We start from the raw sequence: 18,158 nt of genomic DNA on the forward strand, positions 1-18,158 counted from the left end.
CTGTCCTTTCTCTCAAGCTCATCTCTTGCTGACTGGGTGCCTTTGTGCGAGCGAGGGAGCATTTTTCCGACGGAAAATGGGTAGAACGTTCGCGAAAGATTTCCTGGTGATGAGTTTCCCAGGCTCTTAAGCCCACTATCGGCTCTTTACTTCACCTTCATTAGTCGGTCGCCTGTCAGGCCTTTCTCTTCCCTTTTAGCACATAGAAAAGTAAATAACTCCTATAATTCATTTTTGAGGATATCTAATGAATGCTATGATAAAAATGGTCCATTAAAGACATATAGTGTTAGGAAGAAAGAAAACAAGCCATGGATTGAAGAGATACAAGATGTATAAAAATAAATTGATAAAGATACTTAGAAAAAGCAAAGAGAGTTACTACAGCAAATTAATGGAAAAGAGCAGAAACAATATTAGACCAAATTAATTTTTATTTTATTTTTTGTAAATGTTGGGTCTAATTTAGCAAATATTTCTCCGCCAAGTAATATTGATAATGTAAGTAATTTAGTATAAATAAATCCAAAGAGTATGTATTTTAAAGAAACTGATGAATATGAAGTAATAAAGATTGTTAGAGCTTTTAAAAGTAAACTGTCTACAGATGATTATAATGGTTTGGATATGGCCCGAATTAAGGATACTATTGAAGTTGTGGCTAAACTTCTAAACTACATTTTTAATCTGTCACTTTCAACTGAAAAAAAAAAATAATTAGACTGAAATGAAATCCGCATAGGTCATTCCTTTATATAAATCTGTAAAAAATAAATAAATAAACAAACAAATAAAAAAAAAATTATAGACCAGTGTCCCTGCTTCCACAATTTTCAAAAATTCTGGAGAAATTATTTGTGATTAGATTGGAGAGTTTTATCAAAAAATATAACATCATAAGTGATTATCAGTATGGATTTAGAGCAAACCAGTCAACAGGATTAGCTCTTATGAAATTCATGGAAGAAGTAACCACTGCAATAGACAATAAATTATATTCAATAGGATCTAAAAAAAAGAAAATCTTTTGATACGATAGATCATGGTTCATTATTGCAAAAGTTGTATAAGTATGGTGTCAGAGGAGTAGCTCATTCCTGAGTATGTTCTTATTTGAGTGATAGATGGCAATATGTGTCTTGTGATCAAAATTTAAAGGTAACATGTGGAGTCCCACAAGGGTCAATCCTTGGGCCAAAATTATGTATGTTTATATCTAATTTTGTTAATTGATGCTTTGCTTTTTGCTGATGACACAACTTTTTTCTGTTCTGGGACTCACTTAAATGATTTGATTACCAATATTGAATGTGAAATGAAATTGGTTAAAAAATGGTTTGACCTGAATAAGTTATCTTTAAATACAAATAAAACTAAATTTATGATATTTGGTAAACGTAAAATTGAGAATAGGGGAAGTGGAAATTGAATAGGTTTTTGATATAAAAATGTTAGGTGTTATTTTAGATCACAAATTGAAATGTAAAATGCATATAGATTATGTTACATCAAAGATAGCAAAATCAATTGCCATATTAGATAAAGTGAAGGAAGGATCTTTTTAATCATCATGCTTTGTATATTTTGTATTGTTCTTTGGTTTTGCCTTACATAACATATTGTTTGGAAATATGGGGGAATGCATATCCCACACATACAAGGTCAATATTTATTCTACAAAAGAGAGTTATAAGGATAAATAAAGTCAAATAGTAGAAAACCATCAAATGGGTTATTTATTAAGTTAAGAGCTTTGAAATTTGAGGGCTTGGATTAATTATAAAATTGCACTTTCAATGTAGAAATTGTATTATAAACAGCCCCTCTAATAATATAGAGAATATGTTTAAGAAAAAAAGAAGGAAGGTACATTTTGAAAGAATAAAATCTAGGACTAAGTTAAAGGATCAATGTATTACTTACTATAAGTGGTGTGAATGTATGGAATCACCTTGATGATGAATTAAAAGGGTGTCAGACATTTTATTTTAATTTTAAACGTTTGTTCAAAAGTAAAGTTATTGAAAAATATGAGAATGTAAGTTGATGTTTGGACCTTGTTTTTGTTAATGTTATTATCATTTATGTGTGATATTTGAGTTAATTGTTTTGTGTGGTCTGATTTTGTCAGAAGGGCGAAAATAAGCGTGAGTTTCAGCCTATGCCTTTTTGGTCTGTATGCTTCTTTTTATGACTGACCTGTGTGTTATATATTTTTTTCTTTTATGACTGATCAAAATAAATTGTATTCATTCATTTAAGTTTAAATGTGGTGTTGAGGAGGATAACGGGTTTTTAATTTATACAGGGATTTACCACAGTTGATTAAATGTATGCGGAGTGCCACTGGAAAGATTGACACAATTTGCTGAGGTCATACTCCAGTTGTACTGTATAGACTGGCTTTGATTTTACTTTGGATACATAAAATCCCCCCCAAAAAAGGGGGAAAAAAGCTCATTTTAAAGAAAGACCTATACAACAATATAATGAAATTAATGGCAGTTCTTAATTCTTCTCATTTCTAGTTCCTGATCATAAAATGGCCACAAGAGGGCAGCCACCGTCGCGAGTACTGATTCCTTGAAGTAAGTTCTGACACCAATACCTGGTATCAGTACTTACCTATTCGAAAATACGATCCGATATTTTTTACCCATGCATCATAGCAGCGCAAGCAATAGAAAAATAAATAATATTTAATGTACCAATTGATGGCATATCCACCTGAGATGTCAGTGTTGAGTGACACCATCAACAAGAATAAAGCTACTTTGTTACTTATCATTAACAGCTGTAAGACACAGACGCTAAGTGCATATAATAGCTCTTTCCGATAAAACATGAATTAAAAGTATTAGTGTTGTATGCGTAATGTGAAAAGACACTTTCTACAGCTTTTCTTTTCATCACTTACTCTGCAAAGGACCCATTTTTTGTTTCCCTCTCACTGATGCTGCTCTGAATAAACAGACCCAAGGACATAAAACATTCATCTTGCAAGTCCTACATTTTGGGTGGGTGAGTGGACATGCCGGTTGTTGTAGATAAGCACTACATGTATATGGGTCACTTTAAAGTAAATATAAACTGACAGATAGGCACTGAATTGCAATTTGTTATAATGTCCCCCAGTTTAAATCCAGCCACTGTGAGGAAAGACAAGAGTGCGTTTGTGAGGGGTTTTTTTTCTTCTTACTGTGGTAAAATTTGATAGAGAAGATTTTCCGCTTTCCGTTTCTCCTCCAGGTAGGCTTGCGTCCGCTCCTCCACCAGATTCTCCAGATTGTTAGCGTACTGCTCCATTCTGGACAGCAGGTTGTTAAGAATACTGGTGCTGCCTTCCCTGCGGAAAACACCCCCACAGAGCACAATTAGACAACTGTTGACTGGACTTTTGACCTCTGCAATATCAAGCATTTAAGGATTAAAATGTATCTCACCTTGTAGGCTTTGTGCAACTCTCATTGGAAGTGAGATGTGGAAGAAGAAAAAAGATGGCTTCCCCTAAGCTACTTTCATGAGCCATCCTTTTCCATACACGAAAATAATGGGTTTCATTTTAACCAATTCACATGTGAATGCAGTACGTTGGATGCTGTCATCACAGTTCGGTTGTGATTTATAGAGACACCAAAACAAAGCCATGCTACGTGACCTTTTCATCATCGTTAGAACAGCTCCAATACTTCTGCAATTATCTAGTGTGTGTTTTGTGTCATGTGACTTCTCAGGAGATTTCCACATTAGTATGCACACACTCACGCATGCACACACATACTGTACACGCACAAAGTACATCTCTAGGAATTTACTCCAACAGAGAAAGATTGTGAGTCACATGCACCGCATTGGTGGTTGAACGTATCAATGTCTGGCTTCCTGCCATGTTTTTTGTGTGTCACACATCCTACAAACACCCACACTTTGTTTAAGTTTAAAGAACAACAATTCTGAGACATGAAACGCACTGAGGAAGATTATCACGCTGTGGGCAATCACACTGTTTTGTCTAGATTTTTTTCCATCATTCATCTGAATTGTTTTGAAAACTGAAGACATGCTCTTTCCACAACGTAATCATTAGAGCGACTCATTAATTGGTTTTCTTGATAATAAAACATGCTTTAAATTTGTTTAAAAAATAGGCAATAGTAATAAAAATAAAAATAAAAATAAAAATAAAAATAAAAATAAAAATAAAAATAAAAATAAAAATAAAAATAAAAATAAAATAAACAAATATACATAAATAATAATAATAGTAATAATAATGACTGAACGATAAACTCTGTTACAATGTGTACTGCTTGACATCTTGCCAAGTTAGATTTTAGTTTCCCAAATAAAATGTTTCGGCACATCAACACCATCATCAACAGTAAACGTGATTGTAAATATTTGTGTCCGTTTCTAAGAATTCACTGAACTCACCCTTTGTTTGAACATCTAACCAGACAAATATTTATGGAGATTAGCCAATAAATGTGTGTCAGTTCCCCAGATAAAGAAGGCGCCTGCATGTCAGAATGTTGTTTGTCTCGTAATTTTGATGTTTTAAAATCAATGTTTGTCTTTGTAATCATCAGTTATTTTCCCTCCAGAGTTGCCCCTAATACTCCCTTCATACGGCACATAAAGTTTCCAATTTTGCCTACAAGGGGACAGTACAGCTCCTTGATATAAAATCTAAAGTCACTCTTTTCCCACATGAGATTTGGATCATTCGTGGAAACATCAGGCCCAGTCACAATGTTTAATGAGTATTATTAAGCAGTTCTAGATCCAGATGCAGATATACCAAAATAGGCATCAGGCGCAGTAAACTGTGCAGTTTGGTGGAGTGCTTTTTTGTTTACAAAGTAGTTAAACATTACTTGTTGTAGTATTGAGCAAGTAGTATATACACAGTTGGACTTCAGGTCATCATTTAGCACTGCCCTTCAAGCCCAAGCTCATGAGCAGACCAAATATAACAGCACATTCATCACGTCACGTCAACGACATGCATTTACTTAATGAAAATAAGCAGCAAAAAGTGTGTTAACGTGCTGCCTTGCGCAATGAAGGGCTTCGTGCACATTTGGAAGGATTGTGCATGCCACTGTCAGGATCTTCCTTGAGTGATTCAGAGGTTATCAATCACACAGAGCTCTCTTACTCCAGCCCACTCCAAATGGAAAGCTATACATCACTAGGATCATCCGGCATTTGACTTGAGAGGTCATACAAGTGGCAAAACACAACAAATGCTGTTGTAAAATGTCTTTAAGTTGAAAAACAAAAGCACGGCAACTTCTGAAATAAGAACACAACAGGGGCGGAGCGACGTGGTGGCCTTGGCCACCATTGGCCACTCTCCAGCCACTCCACTGGCCACCCCCACATCTAGGAAAAGATTTTGATAAACATGATTCTGTGGTGAATAAAATTAGCCTCACATCACTGCTGTTTCCACACATTTCGCATTACACTCAGGCACTTGTATGCTCTGCCATTATACTACTTGAAAAACAATCCGTCCTAACAGTGAAGTATTTCATATGTGTGGTAAGCAATAGCATTCATCAAGATGATTACTTTCACACTATAGCACACAATCAACATGGCCGAGAAGTCATTTGTTTATCATACCATCCGCAGTAAAATGGCGTGACAAGTGATCGATGTGATTGGTTGTTACCAAGTGAGAGCTACTAAGCGCCATGCACCAAGCATGGCGCTTAGTAGACAACCCCCCCCCCCCCCACCACCATATTTTTTTATTTGGAAAAAAAGATTAATTTATTTATATATTCTTTTTTTAATTTAATTATTTATTTATTTTTTATCAATCATACACACATTTTCTTGCTAACCCTGTGCATTAAGGGTGGGAATCTTTGAATGTCTCACGGTTCGATTCGATTACGATTTTTGGGTGTGCGATTCGATTCAGAATCGATTTTCGATTAAGAATAATTTTTTATTCAAAATGATTTGATTGACAATGATTTTTGCTTCAATTTATAGATGTTCAAGGAATTGTAATAATGTACTCCAGTCTGACTTGCTAATGCTAACTAGTGCGCTACTCGCGGCACTTTTATGACTCAAAAGAACGGCTGCAAAAGAACAACTTTTGTTGGAATAACTTGATCGTGACTTTTTCCTTCTACTCTCTAATGTGGCTACACTTAACAGTTTATCAGATTGCGTGGAACCACACTGCCCCTAAGTGGCCAACTCGGGTACAACATGAACAGCGCTCCCAATAAAGGCACAAACAAAGGGAAGAGAGTATAAAATAATTTAAATAAAATAGATTTTGGGAGATTTAAAATTGATTCTGAATCGTACTAAATGAGAATTGCGATTCTTATGAGAATCGATTTTTGGCACACTCCTACTGTGCATATATTGATGAATCAAGATTCATTCTAAATGACAGCTCGTGCCCATTGCACGCACTCTATTTTGCTTAACCCATGACCATTTTTCTCCGTGAAAGGACATCTGTTTGACACATTGCAGCCAATGTGGAGGAGGTTTAAAATTGAAACACATAACAAAAATCAAAGACTCATAGAAAAAATAAATTATTAGCCAATTAATGAGGAAAAACTGAACTAGCTGTTAAAATATATAGTAAGAAAGTTGATGAAATTGGCATACACACTTTAGTGAACGAGGCCCATTATCTAATAAATTAGGCTCAGTAAAACATTATATTTTACTTAGATTTGTTCCTACTTGTATTATGGGAGTGTTGGGCAACAATTTGTATACTGTACATTACAATATGTATATCTTATTTCATGAACCTGTGAATGGTATGATAAACAATTTGCGCTGTGGAGATCTCACAACCTTAAAGCTTAGTGTCGCAGTCGAGGATTACTGAGGATCTCAAGACTACCAGAGAACGCCACATGGTAAATGGTACTTCATTTATATAGAATACTAACTTTTGCTTCTACAGATGGCAATGCATTTTATTTATAGATACATTCTATTCATATTAAATTACATTACTGAATAAATGGCTCGAAGTCTGTGTTAAGCATAATGAACCACAAAGAATGTTTGGACCTCAGTGTCAGCACTCTGAGAACAGCAGCTGTTGTTGGAAAATAAGTACACCAACAAAACCCAGAGCAGCATGAAGTGCGCGTGCACGCTAACCAGTGCTGATTGAGGCCTATGAACTGGCAATAAGCAGCGTGAGTGACTTGATCAGGAAAAGGAAGCTTCCCCATCATCATTAGGAATTGTTTTAATGCCATTGGCTGGTGTTAGAGCCTTGACTGATTGCTTCTGCTTTATTTTAGTATAAACGTAACATTTAGGCAAGTACAGTCCTGTTTTTGAGCCTTGGTTCTCGCGTTCCGGCGGATGTCATAGCGATTCATACGGTAAACCCATTAAAAGTGAATTTGACTATTCAATACCTTCCTATTTACGTCTACTCATAAATTCATGTTTGCATTCTAATTTGCGTGTGCATCTAGTCAGCAGCAGCCAATAAGCATTGACTGGAACTAGAACTACTTCCTGGTTTTGCATCTAAGAATCATGTGAAATTGACTCTAGTCACCCCTCGCCGGTCAGACAACACAAGCTGAGGTTTGTAGCGGTATATTTCCAATGATACAATGTGCATTGGGTCAAAAATAACCCAAATTAGGGGACTTTTTTGGGGTTATTCAATCAAAAAATAACCCACAAACAACCCCCCAAAATAATTAATTTGACCCAACCCCTTTTGGGTTAAATAGCTCAAATAGTTGGTTCGAATCATTTTTTGATGCAATTCAATTGGGATATTCAATTAACCCAAAAAGCTGGGTGAAATGAATAACCCACAAGCAACCTAACAAAATTGGGTCACTTTGTGAGTTATTAATTTAATTTGACCCAACTTTTTGGGTTAAATACCTGTAACACAAAATGTTGGGTCGGCTCATTTTTTACCCAATTCAATTGGGTTATTGATTCAACCCAAAAAGTTGGGTCAAATTAATCAACCACAAAACAACCCAAGCAAACTGGGTTGCTTTATGGGTTATTAATTTAATTTGACCCAACTTTTTATTAAATGAATAACCCATTTATAATAACCAATTTTTGGTTAATTTTGGTGGTTATTCATAACTCATAAAGTTGGGTTGGTTCATTCTTAACCCAATTTGGGTTATTTTTGACCCAACTGTTTTAGAGTGCATGAGCGGGGCGAGGTAAACGGCACAGCCAGCTTCCAATAGTTGTTGGGACAGAACAAAAAAGGTTGGATAATGGTGAGTGCATTGTTTTGTTTAGAGCTGTTGAACTGTCAACTTAAGACAATTAAGATAGCTTTTAGCATTAGCGATTGCACCACCCACCTGCCGGCCGTATATTGCCCCACGAGCCCCCCCCCCCCCATTGACTATATAGTAGTTAGTAGATAGACTAGTACAAATTTATCATAGCGTCCCATTTATCAATTTTAAAAATGGTCACCCTAGTTTAGTACATATCACGCTCGCTCATATACTTATTTCTGTGATTTCTTGTGAAGGAAACTCATAAAGCTTGTAAACAATGGTGGAAGAGATTGGAAGACAAGCACACATTTGTATTGAGTACTTTTTCCATGCATGTTTTGTACCTGCAACTTAGCCAGCAGTGTGCACATTCATACTAGTTGAACAGATTAGTGAGTAATGGATGTGAAATATTTTGAATAATTTTTTTTGGACATTGCTTGCCCTTTGCTAGAATGATTTGATCAGCCCTTTCCCAAATGCCTTTGTGAATCAAAGTTGTGACAAAGAGACCATCTGCTGTGTCAGGGTAGCTCTTTTTGGCAGATCTGCCTGCTCTGGGGAACAATATCGTCTTGGATCATTAAACTAAAATATTCATACGACTGCTTTTTTGGTGTAGCACGAGAACTTTAAATGAACATACTAATTGGAATTATGTGGGCAAACGGAAGATAAATTTATATTGAAATGACACCAATTGTTTTTGAGAATGTAATGAATTAAGATCGAAATCATTTTAAATGCAAGATGTCTTACTTATTGAGTTTGGCCATGTAGATCTTGATGTGGCCAAAATCTGGCCTCTCCGCAGGGTCCTCGGCCCAGCAGCCGTCCATCAGGATGGTCAGCTCCTCTGAGTGACACCTCGTATCGGTTGTTGGCCGAAAGAACGGCTTCTGGCCGTTTCTGACCTTCTGCACAATCTCTGAGGTGGAGAGGAAAGACTTTTAGCACGTGCTACAGCTGCAGTTGAGTCAAACGCAAAACAAATCTCCATTTGGTAGTTTTGGAAACATTACGCTCAAAAGGTTATCGCCACTTCCTCTTCTTTGCTTTTATTAGTATTCGGAAAGAACTGTTGTAGTGTTTTAAGATTCTGCTGCTATTTTAAACCATTTTTATCAGCCCTTGGAAAAGGTGCAGGCTCCTTTAGCCTGTTAATGGATTAGTGGCACTTGTGCAATCACCACTGAGCATGACTGTGAATAAACACCTAACAAACGTAATCCAGTGACGAAAATTCCCCCGAGCGGATGTTAAATATCCATTGTGGTTATGTAAAGGTTGAGCACTTGCTCTGGAATTGCTTTCAAGGTTTCCATTTCCCACGGAGGCGTTGTCATCGCCTGATAACCAACAGTTGGCTGTGATTTAGACAAAATAAGAACATTGTGTTTTACGCAGAGAAAACTACAGCAAATGTTCTTTAAAAAAATGATATTCAATAATGGGTTCAAGTATAAATGCTATACTTTTCAGAACTGTGGTAAGCGCACAAACCCTTTTTTTCTGTTTGCATAAAAGGCAGCAGCTCCACTTTTAATATATGCCAGATGACAAAATCCCACCGGCCTAGTTTTTCGACTACATTAATTGCTAGTCCTTTTTGAAATCATGTTACCAATCAGCTTTAAATCAGACAGCCCTAAGTTCCTTTTCTGAAAATGAGCACCAGCATGAGACAGGCCTCGACTGGCTTTCCTGATGCCTCAAAACTAAAAGGTGGTCAAGCTTATGTGGTCGTGGGCCCCTCAACCCTTGAATGTCTTGCCTGAGGCTCAGAAAATCACCTCTCAAAATATCTGAGCACTTTGTAGCTGCACTTAAAACATGAATCATTTAGTTTGAACTGCCAACTGCAGTCTTGTGCCCAACTAAATGATTGTTTTATTACACACTACCAGTACTTTTAATTTCTAAAAACTAACCAGAGTGACATCGTTGCAATCACAATTATACGATATAAGTATTTTGCAACTTTATTTAAAAAAACTATAGACAAGTATAATTTCTGGAGAAATTGCATGTGAATGGTGAAAGCTGAATGCCTGTGGAATGCTTGTAGAACGCTTATGAAGTAAATTAAAGGATAAATTATCTGAAAACTACTAATTATGAATAAAAGAAAAAGAAAACTGAACTGCATTCACTTTGAGGTTCTTCAAGCAAGAATTGAACCTTCCACATGCCAGTCATGTGCTGTAACCACTGCACTGTTGTGGATATGTAAGTATTTAATTGCATTGAAAAATCAAGTGTATGAAAATATGGATTTATATAGAAAAAACTTGTGATAAAATGGATGTTAACTTGTTGGATAAAGACTGTTTATGAAAAAAAAAAAAAAAAGTGTTCCAAGTGGAATTTGAACCCACACACTAGCATACCTGTCAAGCGGTTTATTTATTTATTTTTACCAGTGAGCTAAGTGACATGTTCAAAATAATGGAAGTTTTTGCGTATCAAAAAAGCACGGAGAATAATAAGTACCGAGGTTAATAATAAAGGTTAGAAACAACATAATAGTGGGAACACTAGTAGTCACAATTTAAAAGTTCAAAAAATTCAATCCAGCTTCCTACACAGGGGTAGGAGGGTGACATAAAAATCTGGCCAGCAATAACATACAGTCACATGTTTAACTACTCTCTGAAGTTTGTCGAGTTCGAGGATGAGGAAATGTGTGGGGAAAAAATGACAAAAACTTCTTGATTTGGTGCTTTTACGTTTTGTAGAAATCAGTCAGAAAGTGCAAACTTCTTGACAGCACTGTAAAAAAAACCAACCCTAAAAAAAACTCAATTTCAATGTTTATTTTTCTTATTCTTTTAAAATATCGTTAAATTTTCAAAAATAGACTGTGATCTTATATGATGAATGTAAAATAACATCAAATCACTGTAACTGTGAAAACACAATATTTCTGTTCTTTTACAGAAAAAACGACATACATTTATTGTTAAAATATGTTCACCGGCCTGGGCCATCTGGAGCACCGGGACAAATCCCAGTGGGCCGCCAAAGGACACTATTTATTTCAAAATCGCGCAGGCAACAGCCTGCACATCTGTTTTGAAATAGGTAAATAAAGAGCAGCCACATCATCTTAATTGACATCTTGACTGTCTCATTGTCAATTAACTGTAATTCCAATGTGTCTTACATAGGCCATGACATTATATGCAGCACTGACTGCCTGTCTTCCTTACAAAAGCACACTTTCAAATGTTAAACACAACTCAATTAATTTTCTGTTATGCAAATCTGTTTCTGATTTATAAAGCTTTATCACAAACATACATTACTTCAACTGTCCATTAATTTGTTTTAACATTTTAGTTAAAAACATTTAGCCATTCAAGTGAGCAATAGGATGTACATTGCACAGTACAATTTACCTTTAGGGCTGAGGTCCATGCCTTCCACATAGAAAGGTCCATTCCTTAAAGCTATTTCCTGCAGGATGATGCCAAAACTGTACACGTCACCCTTTTGTGTCCCCTGAGGAGGATGGTGGTCGTATATGAGGAGCTCAGGAGCTGTCCACAATTTCTCTAAAAAGTGAAGATACTGTCAAATTTGAGGCAAGAATATTGGAAATCCATCGGCTCTGCACAAAGGCAACTTACTCGCATAGAGTGCATGAGAGTCATCGTTTTCGCAGGATGCGCGAAAGCTGGCCAATCCATAATCGGTGATTTTCAACACAAATCGGCTGTCCACCACACAATTAGATGACTTCAGATTTCCATGGCAGCCAAAATAGCTGTTATGCAGATAGTTCATGCCCTGGAGAGCAGAGGCGCATTCATTCATGCATCAAGGCACTCATTTTCCTTTTGCCCTCAACATGAGGACACATGCACAAACTCTGGACATATGGAAACAATAAGCTTTGACAAGTGGATGTATGCTGAGGGTTTTGAAACAAGGCCATGTTTCAAGGACGTCACAGTCTCGGGGGAATTTCGGTGAAATTACTGTTAATTCCTGTGGGAAGGGGGCAGTGGAGATGGACTCATGTTCAATATTTTGTGGAACGGTGAGTCAGTTTGTGGAAACATCCCTCAACGCTTTAGCAGTGTCTCCTCTCTTCTGGGCTCTGCTATCTGTATGGAGCAATTCAGCTCAAGCGCTGCTTCTTTATGCATGCAGTTCAATATTGAACCTTTCCGACCGTCGGACATTGTGACAAAGAGCATCTGTGTTGTAAGGTTGGAGCAGATATTTTGAAATCAAATCAAACTTTATTTATATAGCAAAATGCAACTTAAAGCGCTGTGTACTTTGTAATTAAAACGCCCGAAGTACAATATAAAAAGAAAAACCACCACCTCTCCCCAACATCCCCATGAGCATGCCCACACACACACACAATCTGAAATTTATTTAAAAGACAAAGCGGGGCACAGAGAAACCATATGATGAAAATCACCCACAGAGGAGATGACAGCCCACAGTCACAAGGAATGGTGCCATCCCAGGGACCCCCGGCCCAGATTGACTGTGGTAGGGCCCACACTGGGTGTAGAGCCCCCCCAGTCACCCTCGTTTATGGAGCCTTCAGGATGACCCCCCACCCTCTCCCCCAGGCCACACTGGAGCTAAAAGGCTAACTAAAAGACAACAGATAACAAATAAAAAGATCTAAAAGAAATAAAAGGTTAAAAGCAAATCCATAGTACCACAAGTCACACCCACCTAAGTGGGGTGAAATTTGTTCTCTGCATTTGACTCATCCTCTGAGGGAGTGGTGAGCAGCAGCAGGGATAATATAATAAAAGGAGATAAAAAAGTAAAAGACAGTCAGACTAATACATTAAAATAGATCACTTAATTAAAAGCCAAACTAAAAAGGTGTGTCTTGTGCCACCTTAAGAGAGGAAGTCAACCCCCCCCCCCCAACAACAAATATTGATAATAATATGTTCTATGACGCCCCACTAGTCTAAATACAGTATTTTGGTTAATATTACGTTAGTGAAATATGAGTTAAAGGAATACAAGACTTATTAAAAACTAACTAGCTATTCTGTGAAATGGTTAATTTTAACTCTTTCCTGAGAAAAATTGTCAATTTATGTTGAGCGATTATGATTTTATGGCGCTTTTTATGAATATTTTTGCATTAAGTACAGTATCGGCCATTTTGGACAGTCACGTGATCATCGAGACGTGTCGCGTGCTTAAAACACGCATATGTGACATGGCCTAATGACAACAAAGCCACTCATGAGGAATTATGGGTTTGACACACGGGAGGCGACAAGCAACAGCGAAATACGTACTTCGTCGCCTTGCAGGTTTCAAAACACGGGGATGCGATAAGCAGCCGCGACGGCGGCAGCAACATACGTCACTCTCGTGTTACAACAGATTTTTAAAATTGGAGGAAATCTAAACGTTTTCATTGTAATGTAAACACAGAACTTTCACTACAGTACGTAATTCCAGTATGAAGATCCATCCATTTCCTATTATTATTATTAACTCATTCACTGCCATTGATGACTATAAACGTCAAAAATTAATATTAACTATTTCTACTATTTATTTATTTTTTCCACTTTTGTTAACAAGAGTATGAAAACCTAGATTTTTTTAATTGTACATTTAAAACAGATATGAAATTTGTGATTAATCGCGAGTTAACTTGTGAAGTCATGCGATGAATTACAATTTTAAAAAATTTATCACCTGACGCCCAGAATTTTTAATAATATTTTCTTTCTTTCTTTTTTTTATTTATTCACTGCCATTGACGGCTATAAACGTCAAAAATTCATTTGAACTGTTTCTATTAGTTTAACATTTTTTTCCACTTTTGTTATCAAGATTATGAAAACCTAGATTTTGAAATTTGTGATTAATCGTGAGTTAACTAGTGAAGTCATGCGATTAATTACAATTAAAAAAAAATTAATCGGTTCTTGCCCCTAATTTTTAATAATCTTTTTTTTTTATGAATTTATGGCAGTGAATGAGTTAATATTTATTATTATTATTATTATTATTATTATTATTATTATTATTATTATTATTATTATTAACTGTTACAAAAAATGGTAAAGAAAACTTACCGGACAAATGAACCCTGTACCAACAAGCTCTCATGCACCGGCCTTTTTGTTGACGTCACGGAAATGATTGCGTGAAGTATCGTACAAAATGATAAACGCTGCTAAAATTATCTCATCCATTTTTTCTGGATAGCCCACTGTGTAGCATGCCCTGTGTTCATTGGCTCATCAATGAAACTTTCGCTGATTGGTTGAAGCCCCGGCGACGGCGACAAAAGTTGACGTAGACATACACGCGCGCAAATTTTCACATGCACGAATGTTGCGTGTCGCCGACGGGGGAGAGGGATATGGAGGACCAAAACTGCCAAAATTCAAAATAAATAAATGACTAAATAAATAAATAAATGACTAAAAGTAAAAATAAAAACGGATATAAAAAAATATAATTTGAATATTTAATCCCAAAAAATAAATACAAATGGAAATAAAAACAACAATATATATAAATATATGTGTGCTGTATTGTGCCAATTCATATTGTCTGTACTCACTCCTACACACTGTCCATGTGAAACCCTGGCAACAACCTAGGTAGTTTCTCCGATGCTCACAAAGCATCTTTTTTTTTTGCACTTGAAAATACCTTTGTTTTTTCACCCCTCCCACCCATCTACCTTCACTATGTCATTGATCAGTGAGTAGCGGAACATCCAGTCCAGGTTGATGCTCTCATTCTCCAGAATGTCCTGCAAGGTATACACACAAGCGCATCATTACCAGAAAGCAGTAAACCTTTTAAAAGAAAAGGAAAACATCGATTTTATGAGCACCTCTTCAGCTATAGACTATTTCAGAGTTTATTTTTAGAGCGAAAACACCTTTAGGCCAGACCTCTTGCATTCTTTCATATGCTCAGAGCCTCGCATGCCAACCCACACGATGCTAATGACCCGGCCAGTTAGTGGAATCAGACTACACAGTTGTCAACCAGTCACATCATAACAGTTGCTCCCATCAACACACAGAAATACTTTGCAACAGTATGTGAGTGATAAAGCCCGCGGTTGAGTTCCACATCATTCCCCAGCTCGTCCATTTTAATAAGCTCCTGGAAGAGACGAGACAGGCCAAAAATAAGATGCCTTAAAGCATCCTGTACTGCATTTCTTCAAGACAAACACACAAATGTGTCAAACTCTACTCGCTTGGGGTCAGCGTTAAATGAAACTACTGAATAGTTTCATTTATATACTTTTGGTACAGGGCAGATTTGAGCATTAGTTACTGCCAGTAACAGAGGCTCACTTACAGATTGTATTGGTGATAGTTTTCATTCAGCCATTCGGCTTACTTGCCAAAAAACAAAATCCCACCCATCCCCTCACGTTCAACATTTCATAGATGCGGTGAGTCTGCCACATCCTGGAAAACAATTTTTGACAATGTGCCACATGTCCCAAGTCCCTCAGCCAATCATCAAACTTTCAGCAGCTATTGTTTCTTGACAAAGCAAGAAGCCATTAATAAAAGAAGACACATTACTTTATAGTGTTCTTTGCTTGCATGTATAACTTGGCTTTATTAAAAGTAATAAAATAACCCAATACATTTTTAACAATATTTGTCATCTGATCAAATGTATGCAGATTATTTTTCTTTTCATGTGATTTCCTTCAGGAATAGTTTATAATTAAGGACTAAACCAGATGTGAACTCAATCCCTAGAGGGGAAATTCCAAGTTAACCAAATTTACTTTCTGTGTTCTTTGCTGTGATAGATCTGAATTACCAGTCACCTAAAACTGGAATAAAAATAGTTGGGGATGGTTTTACATTACGATTTTATTATCTAAGGATGGGTGAATACCAATACCGGGTATCAATATCCTATGGAAGCATGGAACCGCCAATGTGGAGTAAACATTTTTGACCGGCGAATACTTTTGACCGTATTTAACTCATTCACTCCCAGCCATTTTCACTGAAGCAACCCCCTTCGCTCCTGGCTGTTTTACTGGATTTTAACTGATTTTGCTATAAAAACAAAAGAAAGATTAGAGTATCTCCTTTCATCAGGTAAAAAAAATATATTTGTATCTGTTTCCATTTTGCAGCAATCAGCATTAGAATATAGCTCATCAATCATTCACAAACCTGTTGAAAACCCTGGGGAAAAAAAGAGCTTGTTGCAACATGGCCCTGGCTGATCTCTTATACTCTGCTCCCACCTGCTGGCCGTTTTTTCTAATAACTACCATTGCTTTTAGCGACCTCTTCAGGTCAGAAGCTGCATCAAAGCTTTCTGTATGCTCTATGAAAAAAAAACATTAATCAAAACATATAAATACTTTAACTTGAAGTATCTTGTGAAATTATGCACATTTTTAAAATGGTAAAATACAACTTGACGCCAGTCTCCACAAATATATGCATTATTATTAAATTTATTAGCCTACTACTAAATTTTGGCGTGGACATTTCTGCTGCGTTGGAACTGCGTTGGACTGAAATTCTACCAGTACAGCCTTTCCAAGTAAGGGGCAGTCATTAATCGTGTGTTAAAATAATTTAAAAAATAACTCTAAATTAACGCACTAATTTTGACACCCCTAATTTAAAGTATTCTTCAAATAGTTGAAATTACCTGAAGACTGCCTCTGGGGCAGTACTCCGTCATAATGCATATGTTGGGAGGGTCGATGCAGGCTCCAATGAAGCGGGTGAGATGGTTAAACTGGACATCTCTCATCTGAAAATAACACAAATACAGTGTAACTTTCCAAACATCACATTTCTCCAACTCTGTGGAAACACAGGACAGGCTAAAGGACTGGCAGTTAATTTATATTCAGAGTTGGGATTACTCCTGCCAGCATTTCATCAAAATCGTGTACTTGCAGTCAGTTAGTTGGCACAACGTCTATTTCTGCATTCTGAGACAGATTCGTGCACAGGGCACCTAGTTGAAACGTGCAAGTGCATAATTTGCTCTTGGTGGTTATGAATGAGGCAGTGTGTGTATGGGGCGGTAAAAAAAATGTGTTGAGAGGATGTACAAGCAGGAGCACTACAGCCAAGCAGAATCTCAATAACTAAATCTGCCTGGCATGGAAAACACAATCAAATCTCACTTATGATTTAAAACAGTCTGGGAAAAAAAAAACAAGATTGACGTAAACTGGTTATTGAGTAATTTAGATCATTGATTGTGGGACTTTGCTTTTTATGATAAGGTTTTCCTGGTGCCTTCGGCACAACCGAGCAGCACTAACCAATTATATTGCTGAAGCCAGCAGGTAAAACCGTGTTTTTTACTTTTCTACCTCAAAGTCTATGACTGACAGCCGTTCTCACAGCAAAACTCGGGAGTTGCTTGCTCCTGTTTTACAACCCGGGAGATGTTAGCCTACCCTTTGGCCTATATAATTCCGCCTACTGACTGGTGAGAGGGGGGGGGGGGGCGATTGAGGCGAGCTGGGAGTCAAGTGGTTAAGTTTCCACCAGCGGCCCCCATTTGGCTGACTTTTTCATGAGCTGAGGCTTGACGGGCGACCGGGCCTTTGGGAGGTCTGAGAAGTTGCCAGCTCAGACAGCAGCCCCTTTCCCTTGTGGCCTGCTGACTGACTAAGAGGCCATACAGACTTACAGGAAGCCCTAACTGATCTTCTCTAACCGGCTGTGAATCCCGTGGCAAGTCAAAAAATATATACATACAGAGCTCAGACACACAATTTGAATATGGGACTAGATAGATGTTACTTTCCAAAATGTGTTTTATAATGACAGGCAAGGTATGTCATCTCATGAGCTCTGTTGTGCTGACACTTAAGTTAGTCTGTTGTGCTAG

The 18,158-nt window shown here is 37.1% G+C and overlaps 1 protein-coding gene across 1 annotated transcript in view; it reads right to left on the reverse strand.

Annotated features, from left to right (window-relative positions):
- Window positions 1-18,158, reverse strand: part of npr2 (natriuretic peptide receptor 2) — a 66,163-nt gene that overhangs the window by 7,340 nt on the left and 40,665 nt on the right. Inside the window, exons 11-16 of the mRNA XM_077585702.1 lie at window positions 16,956-17,060; window positions 14,986-15,057; window positions 11,918-12,077; window positions 11,687-11,842; window positions 9,045-9,213; window positions 3,200-3,346 (exon numbers count right to left, since the gene is read on the reverse strand). Of these exons, the coding sequence (XP_077441828.1) occupies window positions 3,200-3,346; window positions 9,045-9,213; window positions 11,687-11,842; window positions 11,918-12,077; window positions 14,986-15,057; window positions 16,956-17,060 (809 nt within the window). The remainder of the gene's footprint in view (window positions 1-3,199; window positions 3,347-9,044; window positions 9,214-11,686; window positions 11,843-11,917; window positions 12,078-14,985; window positions 15,058-16,955; window positions 17,061-18,158) is intronic.

Source organism: Vanacampus margaritifer, chromosome 14, assembly GCF_051991255.1.
Source record: "Vanacampus margaritifer isolate UIUO_Vmar chromosome 14, RoL_Vmar_1.0, whole genome shotgun sequence".
In the NCBI taxonomy this organism is placed as follows: domain Eukaryota; kingdom Metazoa; phylum Chordata; class Actinopteri; order Syngnathiformes; family Syngnathidae; genus Vanacampus; species Vanacampus margaritifer.